Genomic DNA, 20,686 nt, shown 5'->3' on the forward strand with positions numbered 1-20,686 from the left:
AGATGCACGACCCTAGCGACCTCCAGACAGCCATGTACTTGGCACGCGCCTTCGAACGCAAGGCCTTAGCTCTCGCAGCACCAGCACAGCGTGGCGCTCGCCCTCCCTAGCGGCCGATTGCTTCGGCTCGCCCCACCGCTAGGGGAGGACCTCCAGCCGCGGCGCCCACGCCTACTGCGCTGACACCGACCGACACCGCTACACCCGCCCGCACCTTTCGTCGCTTGACACCGACGGAAATGCTCAAGCGCCGTCGCCAGGGACTTTGTTACAACTGCGACGAGTAGTATGTGCGCGGCCACGTCTGCCCACATGTCTTCTACCTGGAGTCCTCTGACTACATCGACGACGATCTATTCACTGCGACGGAGGACGCCGCAGACGCCACTGTCGAGAGCCCCATGGCGCCACCAGACGGCGTTGCTGCTCGTGCTCTAGTTGTCTCCGTGTACGCTCTTGCAGGGATCCACACCTACCACACCATGCTGCTGGCCATCACCATCAATGGGGAATGCCTACTCGCGCTACTGGACACTGGCTCCACCCACACCTTCCTCTAGGGCACGGTCATGTGAAAGCCCTAGTTTGGTTTTGGATAATTGATGAAACCCTAGTACTAATCTCTATACTAAGTGTGTGTAGACTTAATGAGGTTGGTATATGCCAAGTGATGGAGCAAGTGATGATCATGGTAATGAAGGTGATGACCACAAGATGATCAAGTGCTCAACTTGGATAAGAAGAAAGAGAAAAACAAAACCCTATGGAGTTCAAGGCAAATGTATTGCTTAGGGTTTTGGTTTTGGTGATCAAGACACCATAGAGGGTGTGATCACATTTAGAATAGATAGCCGTACTATAAAGAGGGGAATTCTTTGGCTAAACGGTTATCAAGTGCCACTAGGTGTCATTGTTCATGTGCATGCATTTAGAACCTAGTGAGCTAACTTTAACTCCTTCAAAGAAAATGTTTGTGAAAATGCTAACACACGTGCACTTGTTGGTTTACACGTTGTGGTGTTGGCACACTTTGAGAAGGAGGTGGAGTTTGAAGAGTAGAGAGAGGATGGGTTCGGATTCGGCGCTTTTCGAGAAAATGAAGTGCATATTTTCTATTGCGCCGGTGGGAAATTTGGAGAAGTCGTGGGAGTGTTTCTCGCTGAGGAACACTCACCGGACGCTGGCTCAGAGGCACCGGACGCTGTGTCTGAGCGTCCGGTGTGCAGGCTGCCTGACTCGGTTAGGGTTAGGCACCGGACGATAGGCACCGGACGCAGCTTGGAGCGTCCGGTGGTGCGCGTCCGGTGTGCGGGCGTTTTGCGACCCTCTCTGCACATGGGTCCGGTGAGCACCGGACGCTAAGGGTGCGTCCGGTGGCTTGCGTCCGGTGACCCTGCGAGTTTGCGGAGCTATCTGCGCATGAGTCCGGTGAGCACCGGACGGTCCGGTGCTAACTTGCTCAGCGTCTGGTGCTCTGCAGGTGACCGTTAGACTCTGACACGAGCGTTTCAAAAGGTGACACGTGGCTGACGTTGGAGCACCGGACGCTGGTGCTGAGCGTCCGGTGCCCCTTTAAGAGCGTCCGGTGACCCCGTGTTTTGCCCAGTGAAAGAGCCAACGGCTCTATTTGTTTGATGGGCTATATATACGTGTTTGTCCGGCTTGGGGCTCACTCTCTTGGCATTCTAACATACTTGACATCCTTGTGAGCCTAAGCAAACTCCTCCCACTCATCTCCTTCATAGATTATACATCTTTGTGAGATTGGGAGTGATTCCAAGTGCATTTGCTTGAGTGATTGCATCTAGTGGCACTTGGGGATCGTTCTAGCTGCAGTTTTCTTGTTACTCTTGGTGGTTGCCGCCACCTAGACGGCTTGGAGCAGCGGAGGAGGATTGGCACGAGTTGGTGATTGTTCGTGGCCATCTCCCGGTGATTGTGAGGGGTCTTGTACCTTCCCCGGCGGAGAGCCGAAAGGTAACTCTAGTAAAGTGCTCGTGTCATTGAGTTACCTCACTTGTAGGTAGGTTCTTGTGGTGTTCTAGTGAGGACGAGGTTCGTGCAACACCTCTTAGCCACCGAACCACCAAGTGTTGGTCGACACAACGGGGACGTAGCGTGCCGGCAAGCACGTGAACCTCGGGAGAAAAATTGTGTGTCTCCATTGTGATTGTTCATTGGATTTCTCTCGGTGATTGGACTTCATATTATTGATTGGTTCATCCCCTCTACGCGGCGGTATAAAAATCAAACTATCTCTTTTTACATTCCAGCAAACTAGAGTAGCTTACCTACTTGCATAGAAACTTTTAGGTAGCTTTCTAGTGTAAGTAGTGACATAGCTCTTGTGTGCCTAGTGATTATATCAACTAGAATTGTTGGATAGGTGGCTTGCAAACACCCCATTAGAGCTAGAGCAAAAAGCTTCGCTTTGTTATTAACTAACCTCTTGCTCTAGTGAGTTTGTAGAATTTTTAAATAGGCTATTCACCCCCCCTCTAGCCATATTAGGACCTTTCATCATGCGCCGCCTGGGGCTTGTTCCGCGTGGCGGCAACAACCTCCGTGTCACTGTCGCGAACGAGGAGCGTTTTCCATGCAAGGGGATCGCCTGAGATGTGCCCGTCCTCATCGGCGGCGAGTCCTTCCCCGTCACGTGTGTGGGGCTCGCCCTCGGCTGCTTCAACTTCATCATCGGCGTGGACTTCCTAGGGGCTTTGGGACCTCTTCTGTGTGACTTCGAGGCCCTCACCGTCTCCTTCTAGCGAGGCGACCAGCGCGTCACGTGGCAGTGCATGGGTCCCCCAGGTGCTTCTTCACACCAACCGCGCCTGGCGGCGGCCACGGCCGACCAGCAGCGGCCACTGTTGGACTATACAGCAGCACGTGGCCATCTTCGACGAGCCTCGTGGTCTCCCGCTCGTGCGCTCCTACGACCACCGCATCTACCTCCTACCGGGGACCGCGCCGGTGGCGGTGCGGCTCTCTCGATACCCGCAGCTCTAGAAGGACAAGCTGGAGCGGCAATGCGCCGCCATGTTGGAGGAGGGCATTATTCGTCCGAGAACGTCACCATTCTCCACCCCCATGCTGCTCGTCAAGAAGTCCGATAGGTCGTGGCGCTTCTGCATCGACTACCGCGCGCTCAACGACAGGACGTCCAAGGACAAATTCCTGATCCTGGTGGTCGACAAGCTCCGCGGGGCACGTTTCTTCACCAAGCTCGACCTCCGCTCGGGCTATCACCAAGTGCGCATGCACCCGGCGGACATCGAGAAGACCGCTTTCCACACCCACCACGGCCACTTCGAGTTCTTGGTGATGCCGTTTGGGCCCCCAACGCCCCGGCAACGTTCCAAGCCCTGATGAACGAAGTCCTCCGGCCTTTTCTTCGCAGGTTCGTGCTGGTATTCTTCGATGACATCTTGATCTACAGCTCATCGTGGTCCGAGCACCTCCAGCACGTCGTCCTCGTCTTCTCCGCTCTGAGGGCTCACGGCCTCTACCTCAAGAGGTCCAAGTGCTCCTTTGGGGCACTCTCCGTTGACTACCTTAGGCATGTCATCTCTACTGACGACGTCGCTATGGACAACGACAAGGTGGTTGTGGTCGCCGCGTTCACCTCGGGGCGTCTGTGGTTTTCTCGGCCTTGCAGGCTACTACCGCAAGTTCATCCGTGACTTTGGCTCCATCGCAGCACCACTCACTCGTCTCCTGCGCAAGGAGGCGTTTGCTTGGACGTCGGAAGCGGCAGCGGCCTTCGACACCATCAAGAGGGCCTTGTCATCAGCCCCTGTTTTGCAGATGCCGGATTTCACTCGCGAGTTCGTCGTCGACTGCGGCGCCTCAGGCACAGGCTTTGGCGCTGTTCTCCACCAGGGGTCGGGTCCCCTGGCGTTCTTCAGCAGACCCTTCGTCGCCCGCCACGTCAAGCTCGCGGCCTACGAGCGTGAGCTCATCGAGCTAGTGCAGGCGGTCCGGCATTGGCGGTCGTACCTATGGGGACGCCGTTTCCTCGTCCGCACCGACCACTACAGCTTGAAGTTTCTGCTCGACCAGCGCCTTTCCATTGTTCCGCAACACCAGTGGGTTAGCAAGCTGCTCGGGTTTGACTTCGCGGTGGAATACCGCCCCGGCCGACTCAACTCGGTGGCGGATGCGCTGTCCCGACGCGACGAGGATGCAGTTGTAGCGCTCGCCTTGTCCAGGCTGTCCTTCGCCCTCTACGATGACATTCAGGCAGCCACTCAGGTGGACCCGGTGGCACGCGGCCTCCTGCAGCAGCAGGCCGCTGGGACGCTGGTGGCGTCCTGGACCATCACGGATGGCTTTCTCCTTCATGGGAAACGCGTCTACGTTCCTGACCTGCAGGACTTGCGCCATCAGGTGGTGACCCTGGCACACACTACAGGGCATGATGGTGTCCAGAAGACCCTTGTGCGTCTGCGCAGTGATTTCTACATCCCCGGTGACCGCAAGCTTGTGCAAGACTATGTCCGCACGTGTGGTGTGTGCCAGCGCAACAAGACGCCCACGACACAGTTGGCCGGTTTACTACAGCCCCTGGATGTGCCTTCCCAAGTTTGGGCCGACATCTCCATGGATTTCATCGACGCCCTTCCCAAGGTCCATGGCAAGTCGGTCATCTTGACGGTGGTGGATCGCTTCTCCAAGTACGCGCACTTCATCGCTCTCAGCCACCCCTACACGGCCGCGTCAGTGGCCCGTGCTTTCTTCGAGGGGATTGTGCGGCTTCATGGCTTTCCCACCTCCATTGTCAGCGACCGCGATCCGGTTTTCACCAGCCACTTGTGGAGGGATTTGTTTCGCCTTACAAGTGTGAAACAGCGGCTCAGCACGGCCTTTCACCCTCAGATGGACGGCCAGTCTGAGGTTGTCAACAAGGTGATCGCCATGTACTTGCGTTGTGCGACCGACGACCGGCCGCGCTCATGGGTCGACTGGCTACCGTGGGCAGAATACTGCTACAACACGTCGTACCACATGGCACTTTGCGTGACTCCATTCGAGATTGTCTACGGCCGCCCACCACCTCTCCTTTTGCCCCACCAAGAGGGGGCGGCTGAGACGGAGGATGCAGACGTCATGCTCCGGGACCGCGACGCATTCCTGGTCGAGGTCCGGGAGCGCCTCCTCCAGGCACAGCAACACGCCAAGGAGCGCTACGACGAGCACCATCGGGATGTGGACTTTGCTGTGGGCGATTGGGTGCTGCTCCAACTTCTTCACGCCCCACACACACACGCTCGCGACGCCGGCCAAGGGCAAGCTTCGTCCTCGCTATGTTGGTCCGTTCCGTGTGCTAGAACGCATTGGGTCGGTGGCCTATCGTCTACAGCTGCCCGAGACTACACGCCTCCATGATGTTTTCCACATCGGGCTGCTCAAGCACTGGAGTGGTGACCCTCCTGTGACGCCGGCGGTGGTGCCACCAGGCTTCGAGGGGCGCCTGCTTCCTACCCCGGAGAAGGTTGTGCGCGCGCAGCTACGCCGTGGACAGTGGCAGCTGTTGGTCAAATGGCGCGGCCTTCCGGATGATGCTGCGACATGGGAAGCTCTCGACGACTTCAAAGCCCTATACCCCGATGTCCAGCTCAAGGACGAGCTGTTTGTCGACGCGAGGAGAGATGTTATGACCGGCGTCTAGTATCAAAGGAGGCGCCGGCCCATTAGTGGCTAAAGCTACCATCGGCCAGGGGTTTAGGCACAGGAGTTAGAGGCTAACAGCCCATATTTATCTTTATTTGTTTATTTCCATAATTTAAGTAATTATTCATATATAGGAGTTGTAATTCTTGTGGACAGAATTAAGCAAGAGTAAATCTTATTACTCGGCTTCCCTTGGGAGCCGGAAGTTTGCCCTAGCCGTCGCCTCCGTTCTCTTCTTCCTCGCACGACCACGGCGCCCCGCCGCCGTGCCACGCACCCAGCCCCCCAACACACATACAACCTTCGCTCGACCAAGGGAAGGGTACAGGTCCGTATCAGATTCTTTGCTTGCAATTCCTAAATGTGGATCGTGATTTACTTGACATTCCAAAAACACGTGTCATGACTTATGAATACTGCAGATCTCTAGTTGTAGTCTCAGTCTAGTGTACTGTCATCTCAGGAATTCTGTGTTACTGGAAACGTTGAACTAAACCCCTGCACCTCTTTTCCATCTTGCGTCATGCATGCTTGTGTATCCCTGAAAAATCTTTGAGCAACTTCAGGTCTACACATCAAACTGATACACTTTCACAATATGTATGCAGCTGAAGAAATGTGCAGGGAGGGCGCATACTGGGGTAACTAATTGACCGATTTGTGCCTTTTTGTCGCTTCAAACCCACATAATTTGTTTTGGCTTCTTTCCCTTCTTCATTTATACTCTGACTAATGTACAATAGTATAAATGTGTGATATTATTGTACTGTCGTGTAAGATGCTATTAGTCATATTATTGTAAGGCAAGCACTTCAAAGTTTTGTGGAGCTACTTCTCATATGCAATGAGGTGGTTGTATGGGGCAACAGAGAAAGTTACATAGAAAATGACAAACCCTTTCACGACACATAGTCATACCATATTTATTTTACTTTGAGCCAATGGTGAATTCATGAATCTCGAGATATGTCGGCTCAGTACTTCAAAGGTGCTCTTAGGGGTAGGGTTTGTGTAAATTTGCTCATAGGGATGAGTATGCGTACGTATTGTGAGCATCTGTGTTGTAGTGTGTAATTCTAAAAAAAAGGACTGAGCTAGTGAAAATGATCTTTACCTCCATGGATCTTATTTCTGGGTTCCCCCTGTTTTTACTGTAACTTTTACATGTTGCTCTGGACACATCCAAAGTGATTGCGTTACTCTTGGATGCATATTCAGGCTTGACACCAACACAGTGATCCATCACTTACTATGGGCCGTAGTCAGGGACCAAGTAGACCTGTTAAACATGTTTACATAGCAATGATAGTGTTTTTGAAATTTTCTAGTTTTTTTTTAAATCTATTTTTCTAGAGCTAAATTTATTTTTTGAAGCGGAGATCTAAGTATATTATGTAGATTTTTCTATACTATTCTGTCTCTATAATCTTTTTTAAGAATTAAATGCTTAGAGACATCTTCTGTGGTACCAATTTTTTAACTAAAAAGGATAAACCCAATTTTATCTCTCTGACGCCATGTTAACTATTGCTGTCCAAAACCATCCATAGTGGAAACAAACAATTTTAAAAGTTAAGGAGACCTAAAAATCTGATCTTAAAAAAAAATATAAAGCAAAAACTCACTAGCCTATTTTTCTTATTCCACAGCCCTCCACATCATCGTTCCCTCCTCAGTTATTGTCCGTTCGATTTCATCAGCTAGTGTCTACCGTGCATACCAAACAGGCAACATCAATATACTACTCCTACGTTCACAGTAGAGTTTAGGTGCTTCTTCTATGAACTGCCCCATCCGTTCCAAGATGACAGAAGCCAATGATCAAGACTCAAGAGGCGGATCCTTTTCTGCACAATTCTACAGCAGCTGGCAGCCAGGCATAATCACAAACTTTTGTCATCCAGTTTCAAAGCTTCCTCTCAATTCTTGCTGAATCCCATCCTATACAATTTTGTTAATTTTTAAGTAAAACGAATTATTTTTAATTTTTTACTTGCTATTTATCCAGTGTTTCTTTTAGTTTTTGCTGACATGAACCTCTGACATACATCATATACATTGTATAGTAACTAAATAGTATTTTTTTTTTCTCTCAGGCTCTTTATCCTGTTTGATGAGAAACATCATCTCGATTTCTACTTGCTCTCAACTGTTGGTGTCCCACATCCCTATATGAGTTTTTTTTGTAGAATGTATGGGTCGATCCCGTTGCAGTTGCGTGATGTACGTACACATGCTATTGTGCAAATTATAAATAATGTCTTTCGCACTTCCTACCCTAATGCATTTGTCGTTCACAAAATATCATTTCTTAAACTCCTGCAGCAACCCGTAAGGTATTCATCTAGTTCTATAAAAAAAGGGATCGTACAATCTTTGTCAAAATTAAAATATACATGCAAACCACATGTGCCACTTCATAAAACAACTACGACATCAAAGACATCAAATATATTTAACTCTATACGCATGTGCGTTTGATATTTCAGTTCCCTAGCTACCGGCGCCATTTTAGCGGGCCACCTTGCTAGTTACATATGAATGTAGGTTGATGGACATGATAATATAACTAATAATACAATGCATCGGTAATAGTCTTACAGGCAGCAGAATGTACCAACGGTTGCATTTGCCGTATTCACGCATAGATTTCCACACAAGGAATGTGACTGACAAGGTGCCAGTCGGGCCCTTCCCCTCGCTTGTAACGCTCCGCCAAACCAGGGCAACCACTAATGACCAATCTCTCAAGAGCGGTTAGGCGTTGTATGGATTGGGGCAAGTATTGAAGGGCAGGGAAATGCTGGGTATAAAGCGAACGAAGCGCAGAGAGTTGTCCAATCCACTCCGGCAGCACCGTCAGTGCAGGACCTGATGACAGGTCGAGATGTTCAAGCGAGGTGAGGTTCCGCATGCTCTCTGGTAACTGTGTCAGGTCATTGCACGTGTCAATATACAACTCTTTCAGCTCAGTGAGGTGCTGCAGCAGTTCCCAGCCAGATGATGATCCTGTAACTTCGCTTAGCCATAGACTCTTGAGGCGAGGGACCAACGCATGCATGCTGGGCAGCTGATGGGAGAACCTTCCAGTGGATAGCAACTGCCCATTGGTTCTGCCTAAAGTCATACGCTCCAACGATGGTGGAAAGTAGGGGCTCACATTTAATTTTGGGCAGCCATATATGTGTAGACTGGACAGGACAGGGAAAAGATGTTGTGCTGCCAATTCTTTCTCCCCAGTTTCAAAACCACTTGATGTAGTCCACAGCTCCTCTAAATTAGGCATTTCCAACAGCTCAAGGGTCTTCAGTGAAGGCAACTCAACAAATCCTCTCATATGCCTCAAGTTTGGAAATCTTACTAGCGTTAACAAAGTTAAACAAAGGAAATGGGATGCGATAGTTTGCTTCAGCATTATGCCACCTTCACAATATGAAGAATCATTTTGCTTCATCATCCATCCTGGCAGGCAGGGGCCTCTGTAACCATAGATATCCAACCTCTCAATTTGCGATGGTGGTTCAAGAGCGTTCAGCACACCCCAATCATGTTCCATATCTGACACCAGCTCTTCTTCGGCATCACTTAAAGACCAGTTCAGCTCCAAGCGTTGCATGTGACTCTTCCGCTTCAAGCAAGCCTTCTCTGCTTCACTTGGATCCTTCAAATACTTAAGGTTGGTAATTTCCAAGTGACCACCTATCATATCAAGGTTTTCTAGCTCTGAGATCCTCGCATCATCTGCACCACACCCAACAACAAACAATCCCAGCTTTCTTAAACGGGTCAGCTGTCCCAACCCTGATGGTAAGCAGCACAGTTTACTACAACGCTCTATGTTCAAAACTGTGAGCCTTTTCAAGTTTGCTATGCCCTTAGGCAACTCCCGTAGCTCATTGCATCCCTTAAGGTCAATACATTCCAGAGTATCAATCGATGTAACCCATTGAGGTAGCATGGTAACTTTGGTTTCAGAAAGGTTCAGAGTACGCAATGTAGGACAGGATAATGTGCTTGGCAGGTCTTGCAAACCCGTACAACCATTAAAGTCAAGTACACATAGGTTTCCAATTCTACCTAAAGAGCTTGGTATCTCTCGTTGTTTTCTGCACTTATATAGTTGCAAGCACTGAAGAACATAACAGTCACCGATGGACTGAGGCAAACTCTCAAGATCAGTAATCCGATGCAACTCTAGAGTCCTTAGCTTCCGAAGCTTTCCAACAGACTCAGGTAATGTCACGAAACCTTTGCAGTTAACAAAATGGAGTGACTGCAAGTTCCAACACCTCGAGATAGCTTCCGGAACTGTTGTACAACTAACATTATGGATTTCAAGATACCCAAGATACTCAAACTTTAATATGAATAGTGAAAACGGAGTATCAATTGCATAGTCCAAAACAACACTGCGCATACAGCAACTACTCTTCACTGTGGTATCAAAAGATGTCTTACTGTCAGAGATATATAGAGCACGGACCTTGTCAAATACGCCCTTGTCAACATTCTCAGTGAATGAAGTCAAAGATAAATATCTATACCTATGAGTAAATTCTTCTGTTGTATGAATTGGTACACAAGTCACCAGTTCATCCTTTAGTATCTGTCGAGTGAGATCATGGATCAAATCATGCATGTTGTATATATCAGTATTCCTGCTCCCATAAGCTTCCTGAAGAAATCTGACTTTTACAAGAGAATCTAAGTAGTCTCTTCCGACATCTTCGAGTTGCTCTCCATTCATTGCATTGATGAATCCATGAGCTATCCACTGGGCAATCAAACGATCTTTCTGGATTCCATAGCCCTTCGGGAATATGGAGCAAAACGTAAAGCACTGCTTCAGTTCATCTGCCAAGTGAATATAGCTCAACTTCAAGGATGCAAACACTCTGTCTTTTATACTCTGAACCTTCCATAAATTATTCTCTCGTATGGCCCTCCACGTACTTATTTGCTTCTTGTCACAAAGGACTGCTCCAAGAGTCTGAATTGCTAACGGCACCCCACCACATCCCTTGATAATCTCTTTTCCGACTTGTACCTCATCGCAGCTCAAATCTTGCTCTGCCAACCCAGAACCCTTCAGGAATAAGTTCCAACTCTCAGACTCTGATAAGAATGCCAACTCAAATGTATATCTTGATTCCACAGCTTGTGCAACCTTTCGATCACGAGTGGTTAACACAATCCTTGTTTCAGGTGCGCCACATTTTAGCTGCACCATGAACTGTTCCCAGTCATGTCTGTCCTCATGCCAAGCATCATCAAGGATAAGAAGAAACTTCTTATTGCTCAACTTCTCGGAGATTTTTTGGACCATGTGCTGTGGGGGATGACGATCTGAATTATCTCCAACAATCGTTTCAAATAGCTTGCCGATTAGCTTCTGAACATCAAACTCTTGAGACACATGGACCCAGAATATTTCACCTCCAAAGTGCTCCTTTATCTTGACGTCATGGCAAATGTGTTTGGCCAAAGTAGTTTTGCCTGACCCCCCTAATCCGATGATAGAAACTATCATGTTGTTCTCTCCAGCATTACATTCTACAAGCTTAGATATGATTTCATCCTTTTCTTGATCCCTAAGGGGTATTTTGGACTCTGGAACCTTGCTCAACCAGGTCATCTCTCCAACTGTCTTGTACCTAGTACCAACATGTTGATCCCTTGTTGGAACTAAAGTATTGAAATCACTTCTTTGCTTGACGATTGCAGCAAATCTAACCTTGATTGCCTTGATCTTATGAGCCATCTTGTATCGGAATGCAAATGACTTTGGTTTTGCACAGAAGCAAGCAGCTATACCACTCTTGTCATCATCTCTTTCCATCTTCTGTTTCTCAGCTTCTAGCTGGACTTCTTGTAGTATATCGTCAATGTCATAAGCCACATCTTTCAATTTTACCACCCAGTGAGACTGTGTCTCACTCTGTATTGCTCTGTCATGCACTGCCGACAGCCAGCCTGTAATGTCTGCGTGTATATCCTGGAGCTGGCAGAGATCTCTTTTTACACCGGTTATGGCAGCAAACTCAGTGGCTAACAGTGAAACTAGCTTGTCGCCTGCAGCCTTCAACACTCCAGATGCTAAAGCAGCCTCCATCCCACTCATTATGTCAAAGAAACTGTTGCCTAAACCCCTGCAGATGAAATTGAAAAACAAGCGGTTAGATTGAGTTTCGCAAATCCAAAACTAGTTAGGTGGCAACAGTAATGTTTCTTAGGAAAAATAACTTTTTAGGAAATGTGGCGGCAGAAATGTTCCAATAATAATTCTCAACTCTGGAATAAATTAACGGCCGACAAAATATCTGAGAGTTACAGGTCACACCGCCGCCGCCGCCCGGTCCAGACGCAGCGGCCATGTCCTCTCTCTAGCGCGAGGCCAGCTGCAGCACCCTGCTGCCATGCAGCCTGCCCTAGGGGGCTGTTGTTCTTCCCATCTAATCCCCTCTGACTGCCCCAATTGTACCCTCTAATTAAGTGAAGTCACCCCAGATGGGACATGTACAACATGAGTGGTTTGCAGATTATGTATTTCGAACTGAATGGACAAATATTGTCTGTATCGGCTAAATATCTTATATGGATAACACAGAAAGTCGTTTGGATGCAGGAAAATAGATCTAGTAGACCGATCGGCGTGAAAACAAAATGGAAAATTAATTTGCATACCAGGTGAAGGAGGACACAGCAGCAGCAGCAGCAGCAGCAGAGCAACGACAGTATGACACTTTGATGCCACCAGATGAGGGGCCTTTTGTTCTTCTTCTTGTGAAAGAGGTGAAGGGAATCAGTATGCTTGACGCTCACTGGGATTGACACCAAAAAAAAAGTATGAGTTGGTCATCGAAGAAATGACCAGGGGAGATTGTGCGTGTTGCTTAAACCAAAGCAGATTAAGTACCTAAACTCAACAACTGCGGCGAGGCTACAACCCAACGAGAAAGAGGAAATGGAATTTCGGTGCTTCAGCTTCACTCGAGGATGCAGAGAAACCTGCAGATCTGAAAGGCAGGTAGGTGATGAAGAAAATGAGCAGGTGGTTGAACCCAACGAGAAGGAGAAACAGGATTCAGGCAAAGATCATCCTGATTACCTCGGTCGCGTCGGCGGCGGCGGCGACGACGAGAGGCCTCCCGCCCCTAGTCGGGTTGTGCGCGGAGGTCGATGGTCAGTGAACTCACTGCTCACATCTCACGCGCATGGAGACTCCGCGGAGACGAACGAAGAGAGGAAAGCAATCGATTGCGACTGAGCACCGGACGATGCCTGCTTTGAGTGAGAGCATGATTGCTTTTCGCCTCAGAAAGCGCGTGGCAAGAGCATCCACTACAGTGGATCCAGAAAATCCATCCTCTTCCCTACAAACTGTGAGGCTCACAAACTGTTAGGCCTTATCTTGTTTAGTTCCAAAATTTTTTATAAAATAGATACTATAGTATTTTTTATATTTAATAAATATTGTTCGGTCATGGACTAAGGTTCTGTTTAGATTGGAGATAAAAAATTTTGATATCACATCAGATATGTTGGAAGGATGTTGGGAGGGGTTTAATAAAAAAACAAATTACATAGCTCGTCCGGAAACTGCAAGACAAATCTATTAAGCATAATTAATCTGTCATTAGCACCTGTGGGTTACTGTAGCACTTAAGGCTAATCATGCACTAACTAGGCTTAAAAGATTCATCTCGTGATTTTCAACCGAACTCTGTAATTAGTTTATTTTTTTATTTACATTTAATGTTCCATGCATGTGTCCAAAGATTCGATGGGATGGATGAAAATTTTTTAGGTGGAAAACTAAATAGGGCCTAACTAAACTCAAAAGATTCGTCTCATAAATTACAAATAAACTGTGCATTTAGTTATTTTTTATCTATATTTAGTGCTTCATGCATGTACCACAAGATTCGATGTGACAGGAATCTATAGTTCACTAAAAAAACCAAAAACTTTTCAAGATTCCCAGTCACATCGAATCTTGTAGAACATTAAATATAGATAAAAATAATTAACTATACAATTTAGTTGTAATTTACGAAACGAATCTTTTGATCCTAATTAGTCCATAGTTGGACAATAATTGCCAAATAAAAATGAAAGTATTATAGTACCTACAAACTTTTCAGCTCCTCAACTAAACAGCCTTACAAATAATAAAAGGGGTTAATTAAGGAAGAAAAATAAGCTCTAACATATTCTCTTTCTAGTACTCTTTCTTGATCTTTTTTTTCAATCTCCCAAAATCTTCCTCTCCCTTAAACTTTCCATCAGTGTGATTGATCCACGAAAAAAATCCATGTGAACTGCAAAAGGATGTTGTGGCAGAGTTTAGAATCAAGCAGAGCTTATAAACAGATTTTAATTCATGGATCAGCAGCCTAAGTTTGGACTCTTGACCGGAGACTCTATAATTTTCTTTTCTCTCTTTTGGTATGCCTTGAGGCCCCTTCTTAGGCCTTGTTTAGTTCACACAAAAAACCAAAAACTTTTCAAGATTCTCCGTCGCATCAAATCTTGTGGCATATGCATGGAGCATTAAATATAGATGAAAACAAAAACTATTTATACAGTTTGCCTAAATTGCAAAACGAATATTTTAAGCCTAGTTACTCTATGCATGATTAGATAATATTTGTTAAATAAAAATGAAAGTGCTACAATATCAAAATAAAAAAATAGATCTAAATAAGGCCTTACTTTTGCACTTTTTTGTCTCTTTTTTTAAACTTTTTTATTTCAATAAAATCCCTATAGGGGCTGAGACTCCTCCGGTTTCTAAAAAAACCCAAATAAATCTTGCTTATTTTTCAAACCTAGCTTCTAATTACGTCAACTCAATTTTATACTTTCAAAGTTATCTCATAGACAACTGAAAAGAATTAAAGATAGCAAAATACTTCAAATCCTTACATTATACTTTATTTAGTGACAATAGCTAGTTCATCAATTGTTCATCAAATGTGCATCTGGTTAGGCCTTGTTTAGTTTATCCCAAAAACAAAAAAAACTTTTCAAAATTTCCTGTCACATCGAATCATGCGGCACATGCATGGAGCATTAAATATAGATGAAAACAAAAACTAATTACACAGTTTGCATGTAAATCGCAGGACGAATCTTTTAAACCTAGTTACTCCATGATTGGATAATGTTTGTCAAATAAGGCCTTATTTAGTTTCCAAAAAATTTTGCAAAATTTTTTAGATTCCCCGTCACATCGAATCTTTATACACATACATGGAGTATTAAATATAGACGAAAATAAAAAACTAATTGCACAGTTTGGTAGAAATTGACAAGACGAATCTTTTGAGCCTAGTTAGTCCATAATTGGACAATATTTGTCAAATACAAACGAAAGTGCTACAGTGTCGATTTCTCAAAAAATTTTAGAACTAAAAAAGGCCTAAAAACGAAAATGCTATAGTGCCAAAATCCAAAATTTGATCTAAGCAAGACCTTAGTCTCACCAACTATCTTTTATTACTCTTAATTTATCATATTATTCCTTAATATATTTTTTAAAATACACTAATATCAATTAATACATGCTAGTCGTGCACTGATAATGTCATTATCTAGATAACTACTGTCAACCGACAGCCTGGCTCCGGAGAAGAACCCAAAAAAAAAACTACTCCCTCCGTTATAAGGTTTGATTTTTTTTACCTCAAGTTTGACCACTCGTTTTATTCAAAAAAATTATATAAAAATAGTTAAATTTAAGTTATTTTTGAAGAACTTTTATTAATAAATAAAGCTATGATAAAAAAAATGATATTTTGTATAAATTTTTGAATAAGATGAGTGGTCAAATTTGGTGTTAAAAAGATCAAACGTCTTATAATTTAGAATGAATTGAGTATTACTTATCTTAGAAGTCAAGCTAATGGAGGGACTTTTTTGCATGAGCAGAGAGATAGACCCAAAGTGCCATACAACTATACAAGCGACCTATCATCGTAAACATGTATCCCATGGGTCTGACCAGAGTATACGCCGCACCAATCAATAACGACCCATGTGTCTCGATCAAACTTAAGCACTTTCGTTTCGTTTATATTTGATGATTATCGTCAAATCATAGACTAACTAAAATCAAAAGATTTGTTTTATAAATTATAAATAAACTGTGCAATTAGTTATTTTTATTTATATTTAATGTTTTATGCATGCGCCGTAAAATTTAATGTGGTGAAGAATATTGAAAAGTTTTTTTTATTTTGGATAGAACTAAATAAGGCCTTAACTGTTGGATATTATGTGGGTGTTTGGCCCATATTCTATTTAATGATTAATTCAAGGGCCCATAATAAATGCTATAATGAAAACGGTTTAATACCGGATTGATTGTTGTTGACTATGTGTTAACTCAACTTAAATAGTCGGTCTTTAATAGCTCCTATAGAGAAGTTGAGGAAGGAAAATAGAGTGCCGCGTGGGCGCCGCCGCCGCCGCCGAGCTGAGTCGTGCGAGTACGTTTATGCCTGGTGAATAAGGAAAGAGAGGAGAATCGGAATCTGACCGTTGTCTAGTTAAAGGCAATTAACTGTGATTAATTGCAATTAACTCTAGCGTTTTCTCTCTGGCCTATATATTCCTTTTCCGTATCATTATTTCCCTCTGCAAGACACAACACATCAGTCCTCTCTCATCTCTTCCTGTCGAGTTGCTCTCTGGTTCATTCTCGTCCCGAACCTCTGCGTGCACAGAGATCGGGAGAGCAGGCCTCTGAAACCCGACGCCTTGCATCGAGACACCTACCCAGGTGTGGAGATCGGCTTCTTCCTGCTACATCGGATTGGCGACATCGACTACTTTCTGCTATCTTGGATCGGCTTCTTCTCGGTGGTCACGCGAGATCATCTACATCGTCCTCTTCCTGGTGGACGTTCGCGGGACTGCACTACGAACATCCTTCCTGCATCGACTGTGGCCCGCTACTTCAAGCAACGCACTATGTCGACTAGTGCGAATGGAGCCGCCGGTGCCTTCGGCACTGGTCCCTCCTCTGGGTACAATTCTAAATGATTATATTATATTTTCAGTATGTCTACAGTATTTGCAATGTTTATCTCTAATCTGAGTAGCGATAAAATCGTACATATACACCTATATGCCACCATATTTTTATGTGTATTTTTTAGATTAAATCAAATATTAAAATGTCTAAATTTCTAACATTAACAAATTCTGGATCCAAACAACGCTCAGTTCGAACTCATCTGGCAGGAGGATGGTGTACTAGCAGCTGATGATGAGTAGTGGGATCCTAACGTGGGTGGTGTCCTACTGTCCTGCCAAAACATAGCTTGCACGTAGGCGTGCTCATTCTGGGCCGTCCATTCCATGCTTGCACTTGCACGGACCACACGCGACGCGATCCCTCGTTTAATTTGTTCGCGATCGTTCAATTCGTTCGTGTCCCTGGCGCTGGCGGCCTGATGATGATCCAACAGCAGTGCCAGTACAGCACACCAACGCCAACGTACGCCGAGGAAGAAGACCAATCCATCCATAGAGTCGCATCGCACGCACGGGCCTCACGAGAGGCGAGACGATGACCTGTGGCCCCTCGTAGCAGTGGCAAACCAGGGGGCAGGGGTGAATAGGCCGTGTGGGGATTGCACGCCGCCGATTTCGTGTCCTTGGAGCCACCGTCCAATCTCCGCTTCTTTATCTTCTCCGAGGTGAGAGCAGGCAGCCCAGGCGATCCTCCTTCTCAGTTCTCAGTTCTCACAGTCTCACACTGTCTCACAGCTGACCTGCCACTGCCAGGAAGGTAGGGAGAGGCCAGGATGCCCCGCGGCGGCTTCTCGGGGTCACTCAGGTCGCCCAAGATCGACGTCGTCATCGACATGGGGAACCCCTTCCTCAACCGCACCGTCGACGGCTTCCTCAAGATCGGCGCCGTCGGCGCCTGCAAGGTGGCCGCCGAGGAGACCTTCGATTGCCTCCACAGGGGTGAGTGCGTTCGCCGCCTCTCTGCCTCTGCTGCCATTCTTCCCCTTCCTCTTCTTCTTTATTTGTATTCAGTATTTCAGTCATGCTGCATTCCACAGCCCAGGAACCCTTGTCAGATGGGAAAAGTTTCGATTTTGCCACACGCATTTCAAAGATTGATACTATGTTGCGCCCAAAATGTTTGGTCGTCCGTCATCGTGCTCATTCTACGCATATTAATATATTATTAATCATGATGTAATATGGGATTATGGACAATGGACTGCAGTCTCTCTGCCTCTGCAAGTGAATCCAGAGAGCGAAACAAATTTGTAGTGCAGCCTGCATATCTCACATTCAGTCTCTATTGAGTTTTTCTGCACATTTCTGTAGCCTGCTTTTTTCATTCAGTCACGATTGAATGACTGAAATGACGAGGAAAATCTGATTTTGTTACTGAAGATAGATTCACTTCATATATACACGCTAGTATGAGTTCCCAACCTTGGGCCCGAGACGGTTCAAATGGTCGTTAATTAGCTCAGGGGATCTTATTACTGAAGACTCGCCTCAACTTTGAGTTTAATCAATGCTATTTCAGAATAATAGCAGTATTGTATTCCTGTTGTTTACTGCCAAGGAAATCATACACTTTTTGCTACATTTTAGTGGCAATCAGGAGAAGTTATTATGACAAAACTTCTTTTGTTTCATTGCAGGGGATGTTTCAAAGCACAAGGTTAAGCATGCCGTAAGTCATACCTCCACAACCTTTATATCTCTGTTTTTTCAACACTTCTTCCTTCAGGCCCTTTTTTGACTTGGATATATCTTAAATATCGTTGTCCAATCACCTAGGCATTGCCAGTTAGGTGATTCTACGCTTGTCCAGTTCCTAAATTTGGACCGTGATTTACATCATTACTTACGAATACTGCGGATCTGTAGTTGTAGTCCCAATCCAGTGTACAGTCATCTCAGGAATTCTAATGTGTTACTGGAAATGATGAACTAAAACCATGCACCTCTTTTGCATCTTGCATCACTGGAAAAATCAGTGAGCAACTTCTGGTTTACACATCTTTTTTCTTTTTTGAGAGCACGTCAACAGACGTGTGTTTCATTAAGCAGAAAGAGTTTAAACATCACCCGACAAGATGGTAACACCATGGTTATTCTGGTTTACACATCAAACTGATACACTTTCTCAATATGTATGCAGCTGAAGAAGATGTGCCAGGAGGGTGCATATTGGGGTAACTAATTGACCAATTTGTGCCTTTTGTCGCTTCAGACTCAAATACTGTTTTGTTTTCTTCTTTCCCTTCTTCATTTATATGTGACTAATTCAGATGTTTATTTGTCTAACATGCAGGTACTGTTGCTGGAGTTTATGTGGGCATGGTGTATGGCGTGGAAAGGGTCCGTGGTCGCAATGACTGGGTAAGACTTACCTGAGTATGAATCTTTTAGTTTTATGGTGGTTAATTGAACATCATCTCAAAGAGATCTCTTTATGCTTGCTTGTTGGTGAAAAGTAGCACGCCGGTTTGAAATCTAGGTCATTTTACTGGTATGCAACATTTTTTTTCTATGAATAGTTATGAATAAGAGAGAATTCCTTGTGAGCCACTGTAAAATATCACGATTCCTTGTAAGCCACTGAAAAAGTTTGACTGCCTTCAGCGCCACTGCTCCAAATTTTTTTTGCCCTCCAGGCCACTACCGTTAGATTATGCTCTAACGGTGTCAAACCATGGGTGTGAAAAGTCAAAAAATACCCTTAGGTGTAAATATGTTGTTAATTTTTTTAGCATCTTAATGACTTTAAATGGAAAAACTCAAAACTACAAAGTTGTATCTCATTGAGATCTACAATTTTTGTATAAAAAATTATCTTCATTCAATATCGCAAAAAAGATATAATTTTTCTAAGATATATATTAAACATATCAAAACATATCTATTTTTGCGAAATTAAATAAAAATAATTTTTATATGAAAATTGTAGATCTCGATGAGATCTGTAACTTTTTAGTTTTGAGTTTTTCCATTTGAAGTCATTAATATGCTCAAAAAAATTAACAGTGTATTTACACCTAAGGGTATTTTTGACTTTTCACACCTGAGCCCAATCTAGCGGCAATGGCCTGGAGGGCAAAAAATATTTGGAGCAGTGGCGCTGGAGTCCGCTGAACTTTTCCAGTGGCTCACGAGGAATTACGATCTTTTATAATGGCTCACAAGGAATTCTAAAGGTTGAAGATCTGTATGGCATTGGCACCTCATACATCGTGATTCTTGTAACATCTGATGATTATCAGAAATTTTACTGATTTCCATCTATGTTGAAGACTAGAACAAGATAGGTCTTCAGTCTTTTTTAGAACGTATAGGTCTTCAGTCTTCATACATTTTTGTTGTGATTCGGAACCAATAACCACTGCATCATAAAAAAAACGTTGAATCTGTAACCAGTCCATTCCACCCATGTTTTGAGTCATTTGTTGGTGTCCTCTAATCCCCCTTCTGCTCTCATGACCCTGCAGAAGAATGCGATGATAGGAGGCGCCTTATCTGGTGCTCTGATCTCTGGTGCCAGCAACAACCACAAAGACAAGATCATCAAGGATGCCATTACCGCTGGGGCGGTCGCAACAGCTGTCGAGTTCATCAACTGCCTTACCTAGTTGAGCAAGAGCAACTGCATTTGCAGTGCCATTGTCGTACAATAAGAATAAAGTACTTCTTCAGTGGATCCATGTCCAGTTCAATAAACCACCCATCTTCAGTCTTCCTTTCTGACCGGCCGTGCTTTCTTCGTGTGGATATCCTGAGCAACCTTTTTCGTTACCTTTGCGGTTTGCAGTCGTCAGTTGGTCACTGTGATTCTGTGATGGTTTATTTGAGTGGAGGAGAACTTATAAGCATGTTGCAGCAACTGGGGACAAATTGGGCTTCGTGTGTGCTTTATGCCAGTGGATGGATCTTCATGAGAAGCAAGTGTCTGAACTTTTCCTCAGAAAATAAGATGGTAATGATGATGAGTTACGAA

The 20,686-nt window shown here is 45.1% G+C and overlaps 2 protein-coding genes across 4 annotated transcripts; one reads left to right on the forward strand and one right to left on the reverse strand.

The window, feature by feature from the left end:
• LOC110430577 (disease resistance protein RGA2-like) lies at positions 8,091-13,030 on the reverse strand. The gene is made up of 4 exons (XM_021448374.1): positions 12,779-13,030; positions 12,587-12,686; positions 12,355-12,491; positions 8,091-11,819 (listed from the first exon to the last, which is right to left on the reverse strand). The coding sequence occupies exon 4, from the start codon at positions 11,789-11,791 to the stop codon at positions 8,309-8,311; it is 3,483 nt and encodes a 1,160-aa protein (XP_021304049.1). The 5' UTR covers positions 11,792-11,819; positions 12,355-12,491; positions 12,587-12,686; positions 12,779-13,030; the 3' UTR covers positions 8,091-8,308.
• On the forward strand, positions 17,121-20,686 carry LOC8068676 (outer envelope pore protein 16, chloroplastic). 3 transcript variants are annotated; one of them, XM_021448376.1, is made up of 6 exons: positions 17,121-17,378; positions 17,449-17,652; positions 18,351-18,382; positions 18,854-18,887; positions 19,007-19,074; positions 20,181-20,686. In XM_021448376.1, exons 2-6 carry the CDS (start codon positions 17,487-17,489, stop codon positions 20,319-20,321), a joined length of 441 nt encoding a protein of 146 aa, XP_021304051.1. In that variant the 5' UTR covers positions 17,121-17,378; positions 17,449-17,486; the 3' UTR covers positions 20,322-20,686. The 3 variants fall into 3 exon arrangements, with proteins under 3 accessions (XP_021304051.1, XP_021304050.1, XP_002439146.1); XM_021448375.1 differs by having other exon boundaries at positions 17,218-17,378; positions 17,467-17,652; XM_002439101.2 differs by having other exon boundaries at positions 17,367-17,652.

The sequence above is a fragment of the Sorghum bicolor genome, chromosome 9 (assembly GCF_000003195.3).
Source record: "Sorghum bicolor cultivar BTx623 chromosome 9, Sorghum_bicolor_NCBIv3, whole genome shotgun sequence".
In the NCBI taxonomy this organism is placed as follows: Eukaryota; Viridiplantae; Streptophyta; class Magnoliopsida; order Poales; family Poaceae; genus Sorghum; species Sorghum bicolor.